The sequence below is a fragment of the Anarrhichthys ocellatus genome, unplaced genomic scaffold (genome assembly GCF_004355925.1).
Source record: "Anarrhichthys ocellatus isolate YVR2014 unplaced genomic scaffold, GSC_Weel_1.0 scaffold607, whole genome shotgun sequence".
Classification (NCBI taxonomy): Eukaryota; Metazoa; Chordata; class Actinopteri; order Perciformes; family Anarhichadidae; genus Anarrhichthys; species Anarrhichthys ocellatus.
Window position 1 is genome coordinate 1 of NW_022280581.1, and position 18,421 is coordinate 18,421.

Genomic DNA, 18,421 nt, shown 5'->3' on the forward strand with positions numbered 1-18,421 from the left:
AAAGGGAAGAGGAGAGGAGGAAAGGTGTGGGGAAAGAGAGGGGAGGAGAAGGAAAGGTAAGAGTACAGGAGAAGAGTTTAGGGAGAGGAGAGGAAAGGTGGATGAAAGAGACCAAGAGAGGAAAGAGGAGAGTAAAGGAAAGGAAAGAAGACAGGAAAGGAAACAAAAGGAAAGATGAAAGAGAAGAGGAGAGGAGGTAGGAGAAAAGGTAAGAGGAGAGGAGAGGAGTTTAGCGAAGAGGAAAGGGAAGAGGAGAGAGTTACATATACTTAAATTATTCGGAAAAGTTCCTCCTACACTTTATTGTCAGTGGTGGTAGATCACTTATTAAATCTCATAAATCACACACACACACACACACACACCGTCTTTAATGGAGTCCTGAACCAGTCCCCTCCCGTAGTGCTGGTTGTAGGAGTCAAACGTGTCACTGCACATCTTATACACCTGAATTAGAAGAAGACAAACAACATGGCACAAAATGCTAATGAAGGTTTTCATATATACATACGCGTGTCGTATTGTGTGGAACAGGTCCTATTGCTCACAGCACAGTCTTATTCTCTCAACTCACAGCATACAGTGACAGATGTGTGGAGATGCACGCTGACCACCACTGAAGTGCTGCTTCTCTCTAACTGATGAAACACTGACTCCATCTAGTGGTCCATAGCTGCACTCACACCTGCCTCCGCAGCATGGGACTGACTACCGCTGACAGGACAATGTGTTTTAGACCCTTAGTGTGCACTATATTTAGAGTATTGTTTGGACGGTTCACCTTGTATCCACCTATGCACTGGTCAAAGCCACCAGACTCCATTGAAATTAACTGAAAGTTGACCTCGCAGGACACAGGAGTTGCTGGTCCACCGCTGCCTCAACGGGTGAGCTTGTTTGTGTTAGTGTGTGACTTTGGTGAACTAACCCTTCCAAACACAGCTGGAGCACAGAAAACAGGCTTCAGTTCCCTGTGTGAACCATAGACCATGTAGCTGTCTGACGGCAAGGTAAACCTGCAAAAGTATTACAAAATCAGCGTACACTTAAACAGATTTAGATTTTCTTTCAGTGTCAAAAACACATTTTGCTGCTGCCCCCGTCCACAGCAGCACAGTGCTTTAGTCCCGCGCTGGTACTACTGCTGTTTCTCCAAACTCCATCTACGCTGACTATATGACTCGAGTCTGGATGTTTTTTTCGAGTCCTTTAGCAATTTGTTTTGTCCTTAAGGACCAACCTGCAGAAGTGCAGCGTCCTGTCAGTAAGCTGGATCATGACCCAGGCGTTTTAGGGTGATCCACATGCATGAAGTCATAACCAGACACAAGAGTCACAATGAAAGAATGACAATACAATTATGACTTTAGATGGAGTCAATCAGATTATTGAAAATGATCTGCAACATAATTATTTACCCATCTCAATCCATGATCTAATATACAACCAAATAAAAGTTCATATAAAAGCCGCAACTTTATTACAGGGTGGCACGTTTCTAGTGCGTGCTTGAGAGAGGGAAACGCTTCACAGGAAGATTCTCTGCTCAGCAGTAATCACCTCTTAATCACCTCTTCTTATCTTCCTCCGACTCTCCTCCTCCCACACTATCACTCCTCCATCAGGGAGGTCATTACCACCAATTAGTCTCCTCTCTAAACACACAGTATGGGAACTACTCAAAGCACCACTCCCTGTTCTAGGGCACAGTTTAGCCCAACTTTACTGATTTATCTCTGTTCTTTGACCATCTGAGGACAGCTTGGACCTCTGAGCCCATTTTAACACACAACTTCATTCACACCCACAAAATACATTTCTGAAACTACTGGAGCTACTGAAGTACTGTACTTAAGTACAATCTTGAGATACTTCTACTTTAAATTACTTCATAGAGATTTGAAAAGCACACATTTAATATTGTTTATGAATTCAACTTTTTAATTTCTAAGAAGACTTCTATCTTTCTTCAACAGTATGTTTGCCTCATAGTGCTACTGCACTTTTAGTCAAGTAACATGTTGAATGTAGTAACGGAGTATTTGTACCTTGTGGCGTTACTGGTTTTAGTTAAAGCGGCGCTGGATTGTCTTTTGGCCACCGGGGGGGAAGCTGAACAAACTAAACTATGACCAAAGTATCCAACGGTCTGCTGTTTGGTGCTGAGCAGCTAGTGTACAGTGGCTTTATACCATAGACTATCAGAAGAGGACGTCATCATGGTGACGTCATCCATTGGTTTGTGGACTGCCGTTTTGAAGCCTTGAGTTCGGCGGTTTGGCCGTTGCCATCTTGGCTTTTTTGGAACCAGTGAACAGAAGTTACCATATTTGGAATGTGGAGGAGTGATGTTGAGACCCCGTATACAGCTCTGGTAGCGACCTGTCAATCACTGTGTAGCCCCGCCCTAAAGCGTACCCTGCTTTATGGTCTGTTTGACTCTAAATGGACATCATTTACTAAATGAACATCATGCTTTTTGCTTGCTTGCTTATTGAAGAAGACTTGAAACTAGAGATTGAGACCATAAACTCATGTTTACTGAGGTAATAAATCAAGAGAGAAGTAGAGTCATTTTCTCATAGACTTCTATACAACCAGACTTCTTTTTGAAACATTATAAATAATCATCTGATCTGTTGTTCATATAAAACTGTGGATTGGTACTGCCTAAAGTTAAGTTCCTTTTTACACTACAGCACATTAGACAATACGGGATAATTCAGCACCCTCCGCATACATTCCTGCTAGAGAAAGTTGGCCGTGTGCAGGGTAGTAGTTTAAATGTGCATGTTTTACAGTAATACGCTGTCACTTCTCAGTCCACGCTGCTGTAGCACACATCAAACATGAAGTTGACCTCCTGTACAGGAATCCATAGAGAACATATGAACAAAAGTCAGAGCGCTACGGTGTACAAAGGGTGGAGACATACAGCCATAAGGTTTACACTGAGGATCAGGTCAAACCATCAATCGGCGGGTTCAGTACACAAAGACTTGCAGTTAGTAATAAATGACACATTTCATTAGCTGAATACCAGCCACTCTCACCCATACCTTCATCGGTTACCCTCCCTCTTATGTAAGGTCATGGTGATAAATGTGGATATTTATTATATCTATTTATGGACTGTTGTCCCACCCAATGGCTGCCATTAACAACTTTGACAACTTATTTTTGAATGGGTTCTTTTTTCTGCCGTGCCTTTCAAATTCAACGCCCAGTGTTCCACCTCAATATGAACACAGCATTAACTTCGTAGAAATTAATGCAAATTCGCAAATTCGTTTGCTTCCTGCTGCAGGCATGAAAACGGATGATGATGCTGTCAGTAAGTTGTAATGGAAACTGATGGAAGCGATAAAGGTTTCTCTATCTGACTCTTCATGAGGCGTGTTTACTGCTGCACTGTCGGATTCTACAGAGATTCAACAAACAGATGAATAGCAGCTATTTACATGCTCCACTGTGTGTGTGTGCGTGTGCATTATGGGCTGTACCGCTCAGTCAACAATGTCAACATATTTCAGATAGTTAATCATTGACCTGCTTCAGGAGGTTCAACAGCACCTTATGTTGTTCATCACGCCGCGTATGAAAGGTGTTATCAGTTACTTCTGCTATCATGTTAATAGCAGATATGTATAAAGCTATGAAAACTATGCTTTTATTTAAAGATTTGTGTTAGTAGTATATACATTTATCTACACTGCTGCACTGTTTGTTAAATGTATTTTGTTTACTTCCTGTCTGTGCCCCCTGGTAGAGTTGTAAATTGTTTTGCACATCTGTGCAACAAGTGTTGACATTTACTGTATGGAGCTTAAAAGTGATCGGAGTACAAGCAAATTAATACAATTAAGCTTACAGTTATTTTGTGTGATTAGTTTTCACATACTTTTATTTATTTATTTTTAAACCGTTTTTTTTTTTTCTTGAGTACTTAACGAATAAAGGCATCGACCAATCACGTTGTGCGGAACGGACACATTCGAAACTTATAATGTTCATCAAGGCGGAGGCTCCATACTCCCAACCAAGACGGAAAACTTTATTACTCCTTTCAACCTTGACAAAGGCGAACAGACCAGATCTACGCCTTCTCTTCTTACCTTTCACAATAAAAGCCTTGGACATACACATTGCGTAACTCTTTACCAGAGGGAACTCAAATTCCCTCAGAGCAACAGTTTACCTCAGACAGCCTTCCAGACGCTGCTCTGGACCCTCTGCCTGTATGACTCCATTCAAACCTTTATAAAAAAGTGTTGCCACTGTCTCAAATCTGCATCACCGCCGGTGTGATGAAAAATATTTGCAGGACAGAATTTTTGCATTATCATGTTGTTTATTCGTCACGTCTTCGGTGTGTAAAGGCCTCCTGACGGCAGCGGTTGCAACATACACATCTAAACTTTAAAACAACCTTTTCGAAGGCAACGTATCGGCTGCAGTGTGACAGACCTCCCTGATCCGTAGTTCTAGGGTTTTGTCACCAGCTTTGGATTAATATATTCTTGTCATTCTGCACACAGAGCTTCAAATTCAGTTTTAATAATTAATTAATATAAAATAATAATAATTAATACAGAGACCCCAAAGCACCATTCATGGTAGTTCTCCATTGAACTACCATGAATACTGTAAAAAAAGAAGAAGAAGATTACATTTGAACTTCTCAAAGATGGAAAGGACAGTGCATATGTGTGCCTTTCATCCCATTTGCACTTGCATTACTCCGAGTTGTTGTTCAGATCAGTTCTAGTGGAGTGCCAGTAAACCAGTTTCAACCTGAAAGGAAACAAAGATGTGATCTGAACCCCACTCGGAGACCATTCCATTGATGGATTAGAGATCCCCTACACCAGCAGGTCAAACTCACCCTCATGCCGAGGACCAGGAAGCCTATCTCCTCCATCAGTGGGTATTTCCTGATCTGCTGCTCCCGCTTCTCCTGCGAGGCGAACGGATCGTAGCTCCGCCGGCCCAGCTTCACGTCCATGATGCACGGCTTGACGAAGCGCCGGGTCACGTCCTCCAGCTTCAGGTACAGGTCTGGAAACAGTGAGGATGTATGGAGGCAATGCTAGCTTGTTCATAGGAGACTGATGTTGGCCTTTTTAAAAAAAAGAATATTCCTAATGACACGTTTCTTTTATGATTATGTGACTTTTTTGACTATTGACTGCATGACTTTATATCTTAGAAGAGGAAGAATTAACAGCTCAAGGTATTCGGCTTTCATAGCTGGAATTGTACCAATACCATCTTTCCTTAGAGTGAATTTGAAGTTATTTTTCACTCTTCGTGCGTTCTACAAATGTCCAGCTAGGTGAGCGATCAGAGCCCCTGTGCAAGCCCTTGTGGTGCAGAAAAGATTGCGGTTTAGGTTCAAATAAGTATGTCTGTTATTAAAATAAGTTGACTGTTGGTTCACAAACGACACAAACGGCAGTCTCCTGGGTGAAAGTCCTGTGTATGTTTGACCCCGCCATCCACCCAGACTTCTTCCTACACAGACTTTGTCGCTCTTCGTACCACGTCACCTGACTTGCTAAGAGGCAGCCCAGCATGTCGGGGCTCACGATGACGTGGGTCGTATATGAATTACGGTGCAGTACTTTTCGTAGGTCGAAGTACGAGCAGTGGATGAGAACAGCTTGCTGTACATAACAAGACATTGTAGGACAGGAACGCCAAACTGGGTAGGAAGTATTTTTAGTGTTTCCATTAAATCTGGTGCTACAGTTATCTGGTTTGTCCCCACAGAACAAAAATCAACATTGTTTGTTTTGGACAAAATTGGGATTTTTGCCCCCCCATTTATCAGTATTGACTTTAAAAATCCAGTATCGGTCAGGCTATATACCAGTATCCGATAGGACAAACCGGTTCACCTGACCTGCATGTATTCTGGACTTGGACTCTAGAGAGGTGGACACACACAGGTCAGTCTCTTACCATTGGGGCTGTCAGGAGAGGACCAGGTGCCGTAGTACTTGGGCAGATGGTTCTGGAGCTGCAGAAGGCATGGATCACAGCAGTCCTCTGCATACACCTAACACACACACACACACACACACACATTAACATACTATACAGTACCTACATGTGGACACTGTATATTTAGTGTAGGGCTGCAACTAGTGATTATTTTCATTACGGTGTGCGTCACTCAATGAATTGTTGTTTCAAATGTCATAAGCTACTGAAAAATATCCATCACAAGGAGTTACAATATATTGCGACACTGGAAGCGATTTAAAAAAAATCTAATTTTCAGAAAGAATGTCATCGTATGAAGAACACACTGCCAGAGGAATCTGCATCTGCCTTCATCTCAGTCCCTGCAACATCCAACATCCCAGCACATTGAGAGGACACAACTCTTTGCAAATGAAAGAAAGTTTTGACTGAGTTCATCTTTGCGTGTGAACTATTAATTTAAAATCAATACAGAGTTTTTAGAATCGATACAGAAGCGGCTTCGTTCCTCTCACGTTGGAGAAGAAAGAACCTTTTTTAGAACTGTGTTAGTTAGAGTAATGACGTCATGAATCAGGTATCAAAGATCTGCTGATGGACTCATGCATCATCAGCACCGACCCGGGGGATCTTCAGTAGAACGCCAATGCAATTATTCTTTTCCACCCTAATAAAAATAAAAACTATTCTGATGGAAAGTGAAAAATCTGAATGTGTCAGCATGAACATGATCAAAGTTCAGTACAACACACAGACGTACATTTGTGTGAAATGTGACCTGTTGTACAGTTAGTGGACTCCCAGCCCTGTTGGGATCCTTTTAGAGACAGGCAGACACACCATGACTCACTCCTGTTTGTTTGAGAGTTGCTGAGACTGACAGTGCTACTAAGCTCCAAAGCAAATCTCTCACACACACGCACATACATAGACCCATGTGATTACATAGACCCATGTGGAATGTCTGATATCTACGCTGATAACGAAGCATTTACATTTCTCCATGCATTCACATCCATTCAATATATTGCCACAGTTAGCAAGGCGATATATTGTGATTTTTATAAATCTGTCTTTATGAAAAGTGAACACACTGCATTAAATCTGAGTAGAATGCAGTCAGGACAGTGGGATCTGCATTCTGTGGTCCGTCCCAATATTTGCGTACAAACTATAAATTACAAGTGGATACAGTGTGTGAGAGCATCGTGATGAAATGTGAAGATATTTGACCATATGCAATGTGATGCTGAACTATGAACTGAGAGATCAACTTGAATTGAAATGATTAGTCTATTAGTTGGTTGACAAAAAATAAATCATCGACAGCTATTTTGAATGTTTTGAAGTAACTCAGACAGTAATGCCTTCAATATGAAAGATGCTCTTTGTAAATGATTTGGATTTTGAACTGTTGATCAGAACAACTCAAAGAATTTGAAGATGTGCCTCTTCACTGTAATATATTTCAAAAGAGAAAATAATAGATTAATCATTCATAAATATAACTGAAGCTGTAATATATAAACCAAAGCCGAGGCACCCAATGCACAGTGTAGCATTAGGTTATATTTACGCTCACTGGGCCTCATGCAAGAACCACTGGGACCAACAGAGCTGTTCTCTAGGACAACCTGCCGCACTCATCAAGTTCCTCCTGTTTTGAATTTTATGGTACGAACACAATTTACGAGTGATGTAACATGAGTCTGCTGCTATCCTATGTTTGTCACTAATGGATTGTATTACTTTGAAGCAATTATGAGATTAAAAATCTCTATATAAATTACACGTCATAATAATTATATTGACATTCTCCTGTCGGACTCGCATCCTAATGTCCTTCTATATGCATTCATGTAGACCAACAGTATCACCAGTCATTTAAATTGGCTGTAGATGCTGTTGTGTAACACTACAATATTAATATGAGCATCTTAAATCATCTGACCCTCTCCCATTGCAGTCATCCACGCCTGGCTGTGGGGAGCCGGTTTTCATATGAAACCACTTCCTGTTTACTTCAGTGACAGTACGACGCTGAGGTGACACTAACAGGACTCCTCATTTGTCCTCGTCTTTAGCACATCCCTTAATTCTGCTGACGCCGTTATTAATGATAAACTTTCCGTTATGCATCTCAGAGAGCAGGACTTCATCATAGGACATATGGGACGGTACGTGTAGACTTGTATGGTATTATTGGGGCGATGATTATGCTAATCTAGAACACACGCTCATTTATTCACATTCATCATGTTCCCGCTGGTCGTTTACACGGTTTAAGTCAAAGTTAGGAGTGTTTGCTGAATATAAAGGCTCACCCGTACTCACAGAAAGGAAAAGAAAGTTAACAGTACGAAAATGTTCTCGCATTAGGTGCATTGTTCTCATTGATATTTTGGACAATGAAGCACTTTGCTTGACTTTTCTGTTTGGCAACAGCTCATGCACTAAAGAAATGGTGAAGTTACAGAAGGTGTGTTACATATTGTATCACTACAACCTTAATCTCACCTAGATTGTTACCGGATTTATTCTTTAAAAAATGATTTGTAACACTTTATTCAATACACATAATAAAGCTAGTCAATATATAAACACTTGTTGTCATGTCTATAACCATTTTACAGGTGTTGATACTGTTGTAGAGGCTGTTACCGTGCTGTAAAACTGCATCTCTCGTGGACCTCTGGGTGGAGGCTGAAGCTGCTTCAGGACTGTTCCGTCTGGATGCTGCAAAATGCCTGCAACAAATACAAAGATGCCACTAAAAAAATCAAGCGGTGAAGAATAAGAAGTAACAGCTGACAAGAAGCACCCGGTCCTCTGTTTCCAACCCTTGTACTGAAGCACAGTCAAAATCTATTGCATGTCCGTGAGCAGTGAATCTCTGTAAATGTAAAACACATCGTGCATTCAAACAGAAACACTTGGCTCTGCACAACTGAAGTTAATGTTTAATGTTGAATCATGAACTCTGAGGGAGCACTATGTGGACTAAGAATAAGAAGAGAAAAGGATGGGGTGATTTCTGAGAGAGGAAGACAGAGAGCAGCATGAGGCCTTTAATACAGATCGGTCTCCATGAGCTGTCAATGAGAAACTCATCCTCACAAACAATCACTCTTTGTTCACAAGTTCAATCAGATTGCTGAGCAGGTAGACAGGAAAGAAATACATGGACTCTGGTATTCAGAAAGCCGTCTAGGATAGTCCGTGTTAAAGAAGCCCAGTCTTCTACTGTAAGGTACTGGTAGGACCTGGTTGACGCACTGGTTGTACGTCTAGATGACCGGAGGTCACAATTGATGTGTGTCGCATTAGGTACATCATCCACAGACAAGTTTGTTGAACGAGAGTTTGTTTATTTTCTCGGCGTGGAACAACGTAAAGACAGTCCCGTTCTTTCAACCGACATTAAACGGAGCATTTACCGAAACACTTCAAACTGTTACCGTAAAGCGGTCAAAACCCTTTACCCTTCCGGGGTCAAACACCTGACAACAACGGTGATTTCAGGACCTATACTGTATACCTGCGCCCAGGACGTTAGTACAGCGCCACCCAACACATGAGAAATACAGTTGTATTTACAACACCATATTTGGCTCTAACAGTCAGAAACATGATGTCTCTCTCTGCAAACATTTAGAGCTCCACGGCATGTGTGGAGTTACCGGTTACACCGGAAAAACAGCCCGTCGTATGGAGAAACTAGTTGCATGCATTGCTCAGGTGTGGTTTTGACCCATTCTTCCACACAGTATTCAGGTCTTGATGGTTCCGTGGGCCTCTTCTATGAACTCTGATCTTTAGTTCTTTCCATAGATTTTCTATTGGATTCAAGTCAGGTGATCGTCTGGGCCATTCTAGCAGCTTTATTTTCTTTCTCTGAAACCAATTGAGAGTTTCGTTGGCTGTGTTTGGATCATTGTCTTGCTGAAATGTCCACCCACTGTAAATGTTTGCCTCATTCTGAAAGGACTGGTACTGGTTCTCTACCTCAGAACACTCAAACCATAGTGACCAGCCGTCCTTTGTGAAGAACTGACCGGCAGTCGTGAAGACAGTTGTAGCTTCATGCAGGTTAAATTGTTCCAAAGACCTGCCCCGCCTTCCACATGAACAATCACCATGCAGCAGCTCACAGGTGAGGACTACTGAGTCACACAGCAGACTTTCACCTTTGCCTTTCTGTCTTGCATCAGAGCCTGTAACTTCATTATGACCTAACTACACACACCAACAGAGACGTTATGGGGAGGAACAGAAAGGGTGGGGGGAGTAAGCAGGATCACTTTCAGTCAGCAACAGTACAAGCTGAACAGGATTCCACTGCTTGTTCTGAAACTGTCCTGGAGACATTAGGGAACTGCTGGCTCAGTCTCAATACTGTGTCTATTCCACATTTCCCTGCCTGTTAGTTTGCCTCGTTATGTTAATGATTGTTTCATTCCACATTACTGTATCACTGCTTCTTTAAAGGCCTCGTTCTCCTTGCACTGGGGGTGGAAGGACGAAATATTCGACAGAGTATATTAAAGACAGACACCAATGTAACCGGTTTGAGAAATGGGCAACCACTTTTTAACATATAAAAAAATAAGGACTGCAAACAGCCAAATGTGCACCTAAAAATAAAAACATTTTCATTAATTGTTGGAATAATTGTAAACTGACAAACCCACCAACATCACAAACAAAGTGATTCAACTGACAAAGAACCAGATGAAAGTGAAGGACAAAGACAAAGGACATTTGTCCTGGGAGGCAAAGTGTCCCTCCGTCTTTGAGCTGAGATGTATACATGTCCCATTACTCAAAATATAAGATGGCTAAAAATGGCAAGCATTATTTCAGTGACAGCAACCAAATGTTGATGCCTGGTTGCCAGCCTGGCAAATACCTATTCATGTCATTTTCCATTTGGAATATTTGGGGGAATTAAGTGACTAGCAAATAAATGTTATGCAATATAGCTTTAGGGCTAATGATTGTTTTCATTATTGATAACTCAATCAATGATTGTTTGAATTTATCGATTGATTTTTTAGTTTATAGAATGTCACAATACTGTGAAGAATTCCCATCCGAGAGGCCGGGGTGATGAACAGTTAGTCCAAACCCCAAATATATTTATTTATATATTGCCTGGGACGGTAAAATACCTCGTTGGGCTAGTAAATCTAGCAACAAGTGGTAAGAAAGACTTCTACATATCGGCTTTTTCTGGAGCTGAAGACGGTGGAAGCTGAGGAGACATCTCACCTCCTTCTGAATAAATAAACGGGACAGTTAACTTTTGTCTTTTTTAGTTATTTGATGACGGCTAATAAATACAACAATTTGTATAAGGGAAAGTAAAAATTGACTATGGGCAAACAATAAAAACAGAAACTGGTTAAACTGGAGAAGCTGGAACCAGGAAATGTGTGGAAACTCTTTATATCTACGAATACAATGGAGACAGGCATTAATAAGAAGAACTGAGGTATTTGGATCCAGGTGACTCTGCTAATGCAGAGTTCCAGGAAGTTCCCCGTGGTGAGGTACACACATTTTATATTTGGGCAAAAGAGAGTTGAGGTATCAAACTGGTATCGGGAGAGAAAGCGGTGGATTGGTGCAACCTTCCTTTACTTCTTGGGACCAATATACAACAACGCATATTATAATGGTGAGACATTTCTAATTTTCTGTGAATCATGTAAACAATTAATGAACTTATCACTATAGCTCTAGCAAAGGTGATACATTACTGCGTTTTACTTCTGCTCCATTTTGTGTTCACACTGACTGATTACCCACAGAGGAAAATCATGCAGCATTTAACTGAACCTGGTGCATTGATTTATGGTCCCTGGTGTCACAAGGAGCTCATGAAGTTATAACTGATTACCAGCATTACTAGTTGAGACTGAAACTCATTCTCATATATATATATATATATATATATATATATATATATATATATATATATATATATCATTAAAAAAAACACAACAGGCAGGAAACTTCTGCTTACAGTCCTGGTGAGTCTGTAATTCAACACAGGGAATGGAAGTAAATGTTGAACCACCACACCAAAGAAAACACGGTGTACACACTTCATCTAAATGGCTCATGTTAAACAGGAACACTACAGCCAAATACAAACTGGTGGATAGACAGGTTTGTCCTGGCTGACTGCAGGTCACAGTGAGAATGCCTGCCCCACAACATAAATGTGTGTCATTCATCAAGGTTACTGACTGACCCATCTGAGAGCTACTGTGACTACCAGCAGCTGCCCAGTGTAACATGCACTCAGCTCAGCTCAGCACCTCGTCTGATAGCACACAATGGAGGCTTTAATAATGTCAGTTGTCCTGTGTACATGAGTGAGTGTGTGCCAGTGAAGACTAGAGGGAGACCGGGGCACGGGGATGTCATGGTTACAAATCCACAAATGATCTCAGATCAGATTTAGTGCAGGGAACCACGTGTGAAGTTGTAGTTATAGCTGTACAGTAGAGTACAGACAGAGTGAGAAACATAATCTGATTAATTAGTAATACAGGTGTAGGAATCCTAACTCCTAGCTAGGCATGCTGCTTCGTCCTGCATGGAAAAAAATTCACCAAGCCAAACTTATATCACAAAATCTCCTAATTTACTGCTCGTGTTGACAGCACTCATACCTGTCTTCCATAAATATCATCTTTCACTTCCAGCTAATTGATCTCCCCAAACTGTTGGTGGGTTATTTGTAGGCCGAATTGTCCGCTGAACCTAAACAATTCGTTATGTCAGTTGCATGTAGGTGGGACAAGCAACATTCAGTACCCAGGTCTTAATAATAAAAAAGTTATAACTGCAGGGAAGTAAGTACTTACCCACTGTATCCACTCCATACTTGTGACCCGCCACCTGATGTGACAGCGGGACGCAGCCGTTCAGATGAGCCGGGCCTTGTGGCCCCAGTGGCCGCTGACCGCACGTCTCCTTCGCGGGGTGGCCGCCGGTGAGCCGCGGGGTCAGGCTGACCCCAACAGCGCCTGAACTGGGGGTCAGCTCCAGTCTTCCGAGAGCTAGAGAGGATTCCATCATCACTTGACGATGACTTGTTGACATTTGCAAAAAAAAAAAAAAAAATGTATATATATATATATAAAACTGTGTGTGAGGGGGGGGCAATACGTCTTTGTCCAAGAAAAATATAAAATAAAAAAGTCAACGATATGACTATCGATTCACATACTGTTATTACGTAAGCACAAAATACAGTCCCGCACACAAATTGTTAGGACGTGAGGTTGAGAAGCCCTCATGGAAATAGTCCAGTCCAGACGAAACCAGCACAGCAGCTTCGGTCGTGTTCGCCGTCTTCGACCGCCAACAACAACCACACTGACGGACAGCAACACTGTCGTAATCCCCGCTGTGTCCGGTGGTGAAACAGGGCTCCCGACGCAGCGCTAAATCAATGATTTTCATATCTTAAAACAGAAGCATAAATACACCCTGGCCACATCCCACTTCCTACCAGGGTCAAAACAGCAGGACCGAGCACAACTTCCGCTCGCGGTTTCTAAAATAAAACGAAGGGCGACGTAGGTACCACGGTAATAATGAAGGCGGAGATCTCTGTTGCTATTCAAAAGCCGGCTGTCGTTTAAGCCAAGTGTCACGTCTCCGTCTAATCCCAAACATCGTTGTTTAATGTCAAAAACAAATATGTTTGCCACCTTTATTACGAAGGCAATGTCACCCAACGTCCGGTCTTATCTTGATCAAGTTCAGGTAGCCTGACGCAGCTCCACTTCCTCGCTCCAGAGATGTAAATACTGTTTTCTTTATGAAAAGGTGATGTTACGACACGCTCAAGAGTGATATCCAGTTCCAGTCAGCAAACAGAGAAGCAGACAGGGCGAATGGAGACAATATAATTGCATAGAGAGGATATTCAGTTCTGGTTTTGATTGCTAAGTCATCGATACTGTCCATTAGGCTGCTTAGCAAGCCCCTCCTCGCGTCACAATTCAGCACACCAGAGGGACATCACACTTGCTGTACAACCGCCTTCAGGACGAAGGGCTATCCGTTGAAGATGAGCACAAACACGATGCGTTGTCGTATTAAAATCCATGATATTAAAAGGGACCGACAGACTTCCCCTCAGCTGTAGATATCCAGGTCAGTGTAGGCGGCTACCTTACTACGTATCAAACAGTGCCCAAAGCCTCCCACACGTTTGCGACACTTTCCGTTACTGTCGCAAAACACGAGATACCTTCACGGCAACAGCAGCCGCCTTGATTTCATTGCGTTTTCCGTACGGTGTAGTGCGTTTATGTGTGAAATAGATATTTCTATTTATTTGCCGAATGGGCTTACAGTTTTGAATCAAAAGACCTATTTGAACTATTTCAGGCTCGTTATTGCCGAACAGCGTTATCCCTTACCAGTGGTATACCACCATCATATCCTAAATCATCAAGACCTTGTCCCAAATGACTCCTTCCTTTTAGAGGCATTAGCCTAAACAGATCTGTCAACACTTGGATCATTTGGACAGAATAGGTTCGCTGATGAATGAGGAAAAAAAGTCTTCAATAGCATGTATCAATCATTTATAATTATTGTTACTTCAGTTATTAGAGTAAGAATCAAGGAAAAAAGATCTACAATTGTATTTTTTATTTATTTTCAAAAGGGATTGGGTAAATTGAAACCTCCTTCAATACAGATTGTTAACTTTAAGTGTAGTAGATGGAAAAATGGTATACTGACACATCTATTCATCAAGCACCTGTTGCCTGTCCCCCAATCATCGTTTAGAACAGGATGGTTTCCCCAACAATTTTGTTTTGACGATGTATTGTCACTGACATAGTTTTCTACATATGTTATTGATTTAGTTCTTTAACTGAAATCGTGTTACCTAGGAGTTACAAATAGTACATTTCAGGCAGCAATTAGATCTTGGTTCAACGGTGATGCCATATCCCCACCAATATAAATATTTAGGCGTTATTTTAGGCATGAGCATGTGAGTTTTATTAGCTGTAGTTTATTCGACAGCTAGAGTGCTGAGATCAGCACTGAGCAAAGTCCAACTTTGTCAGGATCTAGGACTAATTATACACAACTGTAATAATCGTGTTTGTGCACATTCAGATGATGCTTCTGACACTCGGGGGCTTGTGAACCTATAAATAATAACAGTCAATGACAGAGCAATTCCATTGCTTTTGGGTATTGGAAAGTGTACAGCAAAACCAGTGGTGCTGTGGGAGGGAACCAGATGATAAAATGTGAATATGTCTAAACTGCTGAATTGAACCGGGACATTTAATATGAACAAACCTGGATTAGTGCACTAAAACCCTCCGTTATGTTAATATTATAATTATTATGATTATTATAATTATTTTATTTTTTTGAATGTACCATAGAGTAACATAATGTTTGTTACACTAACAGTGAGTTTCATGATGTTCTCTTACATCAGTAGAATATCATAGGCAGTGTGTGCTGTAGATAGCAAGTGCCATTCGAATGTCACACTTCTTTCTGAACTGGAACTGAATGCTATGAGGGATCGAGGATCTCGAGTACAAATAACCTGCATATGAACATCATTTGTAGGGGATGTTTAAATCTTCTCAGCTGTCTGCCTCTGGTTTTGTCTTTGCTTCACACATTGTATTCGATGAGTGGACTTCCCGACCCTTCAATAATAAATTTGTTAGAATGAAAGACAACCTTTGCTTACAATAAAACCATCAGTGTCAATGGATAACAGTAGGGTACTGGAGTATTTCTTGAGTTCTCTCGGACCAAAAATGTGCTACAAACATTCTGTTTGATTGAAATACGACTGTGCACAAAGTAACGGAATGCATGAAATAAATGATCTGAGTGCAAATGAACCCTCCTGAGAAAATCTCCGTCATATAAGATTTCCAGACGGGTCCATGTCTCTAATTGCAATGACAATTAAACTTATCTGTTATAAAGTTCATGATATCGCTCCTATTGGCCCAAAGTCCCATAAACACAAATACTGGAACAGTAAACAGATTACAGCTCTGTTTACACTAGAATGAAGTGTTGCCCAGTCCGTTCTCCTGCTCATAACAACATAATGATTGTGTTTATGCTGTAGGCCTACATCTGTATTACATCATGTACGAATACAATCACTACTCTGATTGGGCTCGTGATTTCTGTCTGTATTATATCATTCGAACATAGAGGCTCAGACCTCAATGTGCTATGTTCTTCATATTATCTTTGTTAAAGTCAATAATCACCCCTTCGTTTCCACAGTCCAGTATGAACTGATGTGTGGAAAACTGACTGATAACAGTTTTCTTTGATTGCTAACATGCATTAGTCAAAACTGAAGTCACATTGTCAAAACTCTTCACACAGTCAGTGAAACAGAAGTCCATGTGGACCAAACTCTGAATCGCTTTTCATTGCTCTCACACAAAATTCATTCGACCACATGTTCCAAAATCCATGAACTCTTTTGTCATTCACACTCCACCACCTGCAGAACACATTATATTTGCAGCATATTTTTCAAATGCTAACACACTGTTTTCAAAACTGTTAATAACACGTTAAAAACAGAATACTAGCTACTGGTACAAGTCCCACTGATACATGCATTAGGTACAAGTGAAGATGTCAGATTAAGGGGAATAATAATAATAATAATAATAATAATGATAATAATGGGAAGTCAGAAAATATTTTATACTTAACTACCAGGCATGGCGTGGTTTTTACAACAGGTCTGCTCAGTTTTGGATGCAAGTGGAAATTGTTGATAAGTAAACCGTTACAAAAATACTTTTTCATTTATGAAATGTCCAATGTAGTTTGTAGTACATGGCCATTTTGAAACAAATCTCAACAGACTTATGAAGTGCAACAGAACTCATTAACCTCCTTCCCCCAAATGTCCAGCTTTGTTGCTCAGTAGGTCATACTCTACCCAGTAATGTTAGAATATGCATCTGTTCATGATAATATACCTGCAGTATAAATGATCCCAGACTCTTATACATATTCCCTAATTACAGATCTTATTCCCTTGTACCTCCAGGTACAGTATGCATCGCTAAGTACTGCACTGGAAACACAGTTGGGAACAAGCTGCATGTGGCGGGACGTCTTCTAAAGCCTTAACCAAAGTATTTATTTCACAATGTAATCTGACTAGCTTTTTTTGGAGCTTTCAACCACATCTCATGAGCTTCATAAGCAGATGGAGTATGCTCAGTTGTCAAGTATACAACGTACTTGTTAGTGGGCTGTGCCAAAATGAATTACCATAATTATTTCTGAGGAAGTATGTCCTGCTTGATTATTTATACCTGGCACATTTTACATGTACACACTCATCCTTAAGTGTGTTATATTGAACATGAATGCTTTTAATGACAATTAGGTTTACAGAAGAATTTAGTTGTCAAAGGGATTTTCAGCTCTTTTTTGTATTTTCTCCCCGTCTGCTCGTTCCCCTGCAAACTCTCCTGCCATCTCAGAGCCTACCACTCCCTCCTGCCCTCCTGACCTGCAGTAAATTCTTGTTCCTCATCACCTGACAGCCCCACCCACCTGCTCACCTCTTCCCTCCTCCCACATCAGCCTTGCAGTGTAAACAGTATATTGGCTCATTTCCACCTGTTCCCTGTCAGATCGTATTGTTTTTGTTCCTCATGTCTCAGTTCCACGGCATGGTTCGGCTCGACCCCACTCACTTTGGCACCAGGTCCCTTTTCTCTGTTTGGCTTTCCACTGCGATTATCACCCTCAGTCCCCACCACAGGGACTGCCGTGACATCATCTTCAATGCCACACTCGTTGGATCCTTTCATCGGCAACCAAGCAGAGGAGGTCTTGCTCTTTGTCCATCGTGTGCCATACTCATTGCTAGTTTGATGTTCTCCATGTGTCTTTTCTCAGGTCAAATTATTTGAATGTGACCGATGATCTGTGTAGGGTGGATGAATGGATATTTGTGATCATGGAAAGGATATTTTTGTTATTGGCCCTTATCTGAAAACTCTTGTTTGAGATTACAGGGATGTAGCACAGCAGAGCAACTCTTATAGGTGCTTCTGAAAATCATCAACTTAGAGTGACTCGTATGTTTTTGGGCATCATGGAAACACTTCTAATGTTCTAAACTGCACCAGCTGTTGGAAGACAAGCACAACTGCACTTATAAACTACAGGTGTTTTTGCAAATCATGTATACTTTGAAAAAAATTATGGCCCGTTTAATGCTGCATTCAAGTTATTTGGGGAAAGTAGTACAATTAAATAGAAAAAAGAAGCTTAGATTTCAGCTGTTGTCTTCCATCCATACCATGTTTCATCTGTTAACAATCATCACCTTAGGATGTAATAGTAGGCTATTGTGGAAACA

At 41.1% G+C, this 18,421-nt stretch overlaps 1 protein-coding gene across 2 annotated transcripts; it reads right to left on the minus strand.

Annotated features, from left to right (window-relative positions):
* Positions 1-200: 200 nt before the first annotated feature.
* LOC116376782 (inositol polyphosphate multikinase-like) lies at positions 201-14,219 on the minus strand. Of its 2 annotated transcripts, none has more exons than XM_031838257.1 (5): positions 12,867-14,219; positions 8,650-8,735; positions 5,965-6,061; positions 4,886-5,058; positions 201-447 (listed from the first exon to the last, which is right to left on the minus strand). In XM_031838257.1, exons 1-5 carry the CDS (start codon positions 13,102-13,104, stop codon positions 328-330), a joined length of 714 nt encoding a protein of 237 aa, XP_031694117.1. In that variant the 5' UTR covers positions 13,105-14,219; the 3' UTR covers positions 201-327. The 2 variants fall into 2 exon arrangements, with proteins under 2 accessions (XP_031694117.1, XP_031694118.1); XM_031838258.1 differs by lacking the exon at positions 201-447 and adding an exon at positions 2,545-4,794.
* Positions 14,220-18,421: the final 4,202 nt, after the last annotated feature.

Coding starts and splice junctions, on each gene's coding strand:
- LOC116376782 (XM_031838257.1), bottom strand. CDS start 13,104: ATGTCAACAAGTCATCGTCAAGTGATGATGGAATCCTCTCTAGCTCTC. Junction 8,736..12,866: donor GTATGGAGTGGATACAGTGG/GTAAGTACTTAC, acceptor TATTTGTTGCAG/GCATTTTGCAGCATCCAGAC. Junction 448..4,885: donor TCCTGGTCCTCGGCATGAGG/GTGAGTTTGACC, acceptor CTTCTAATTCAG/GTGTATAAGATGTGCAGTGA.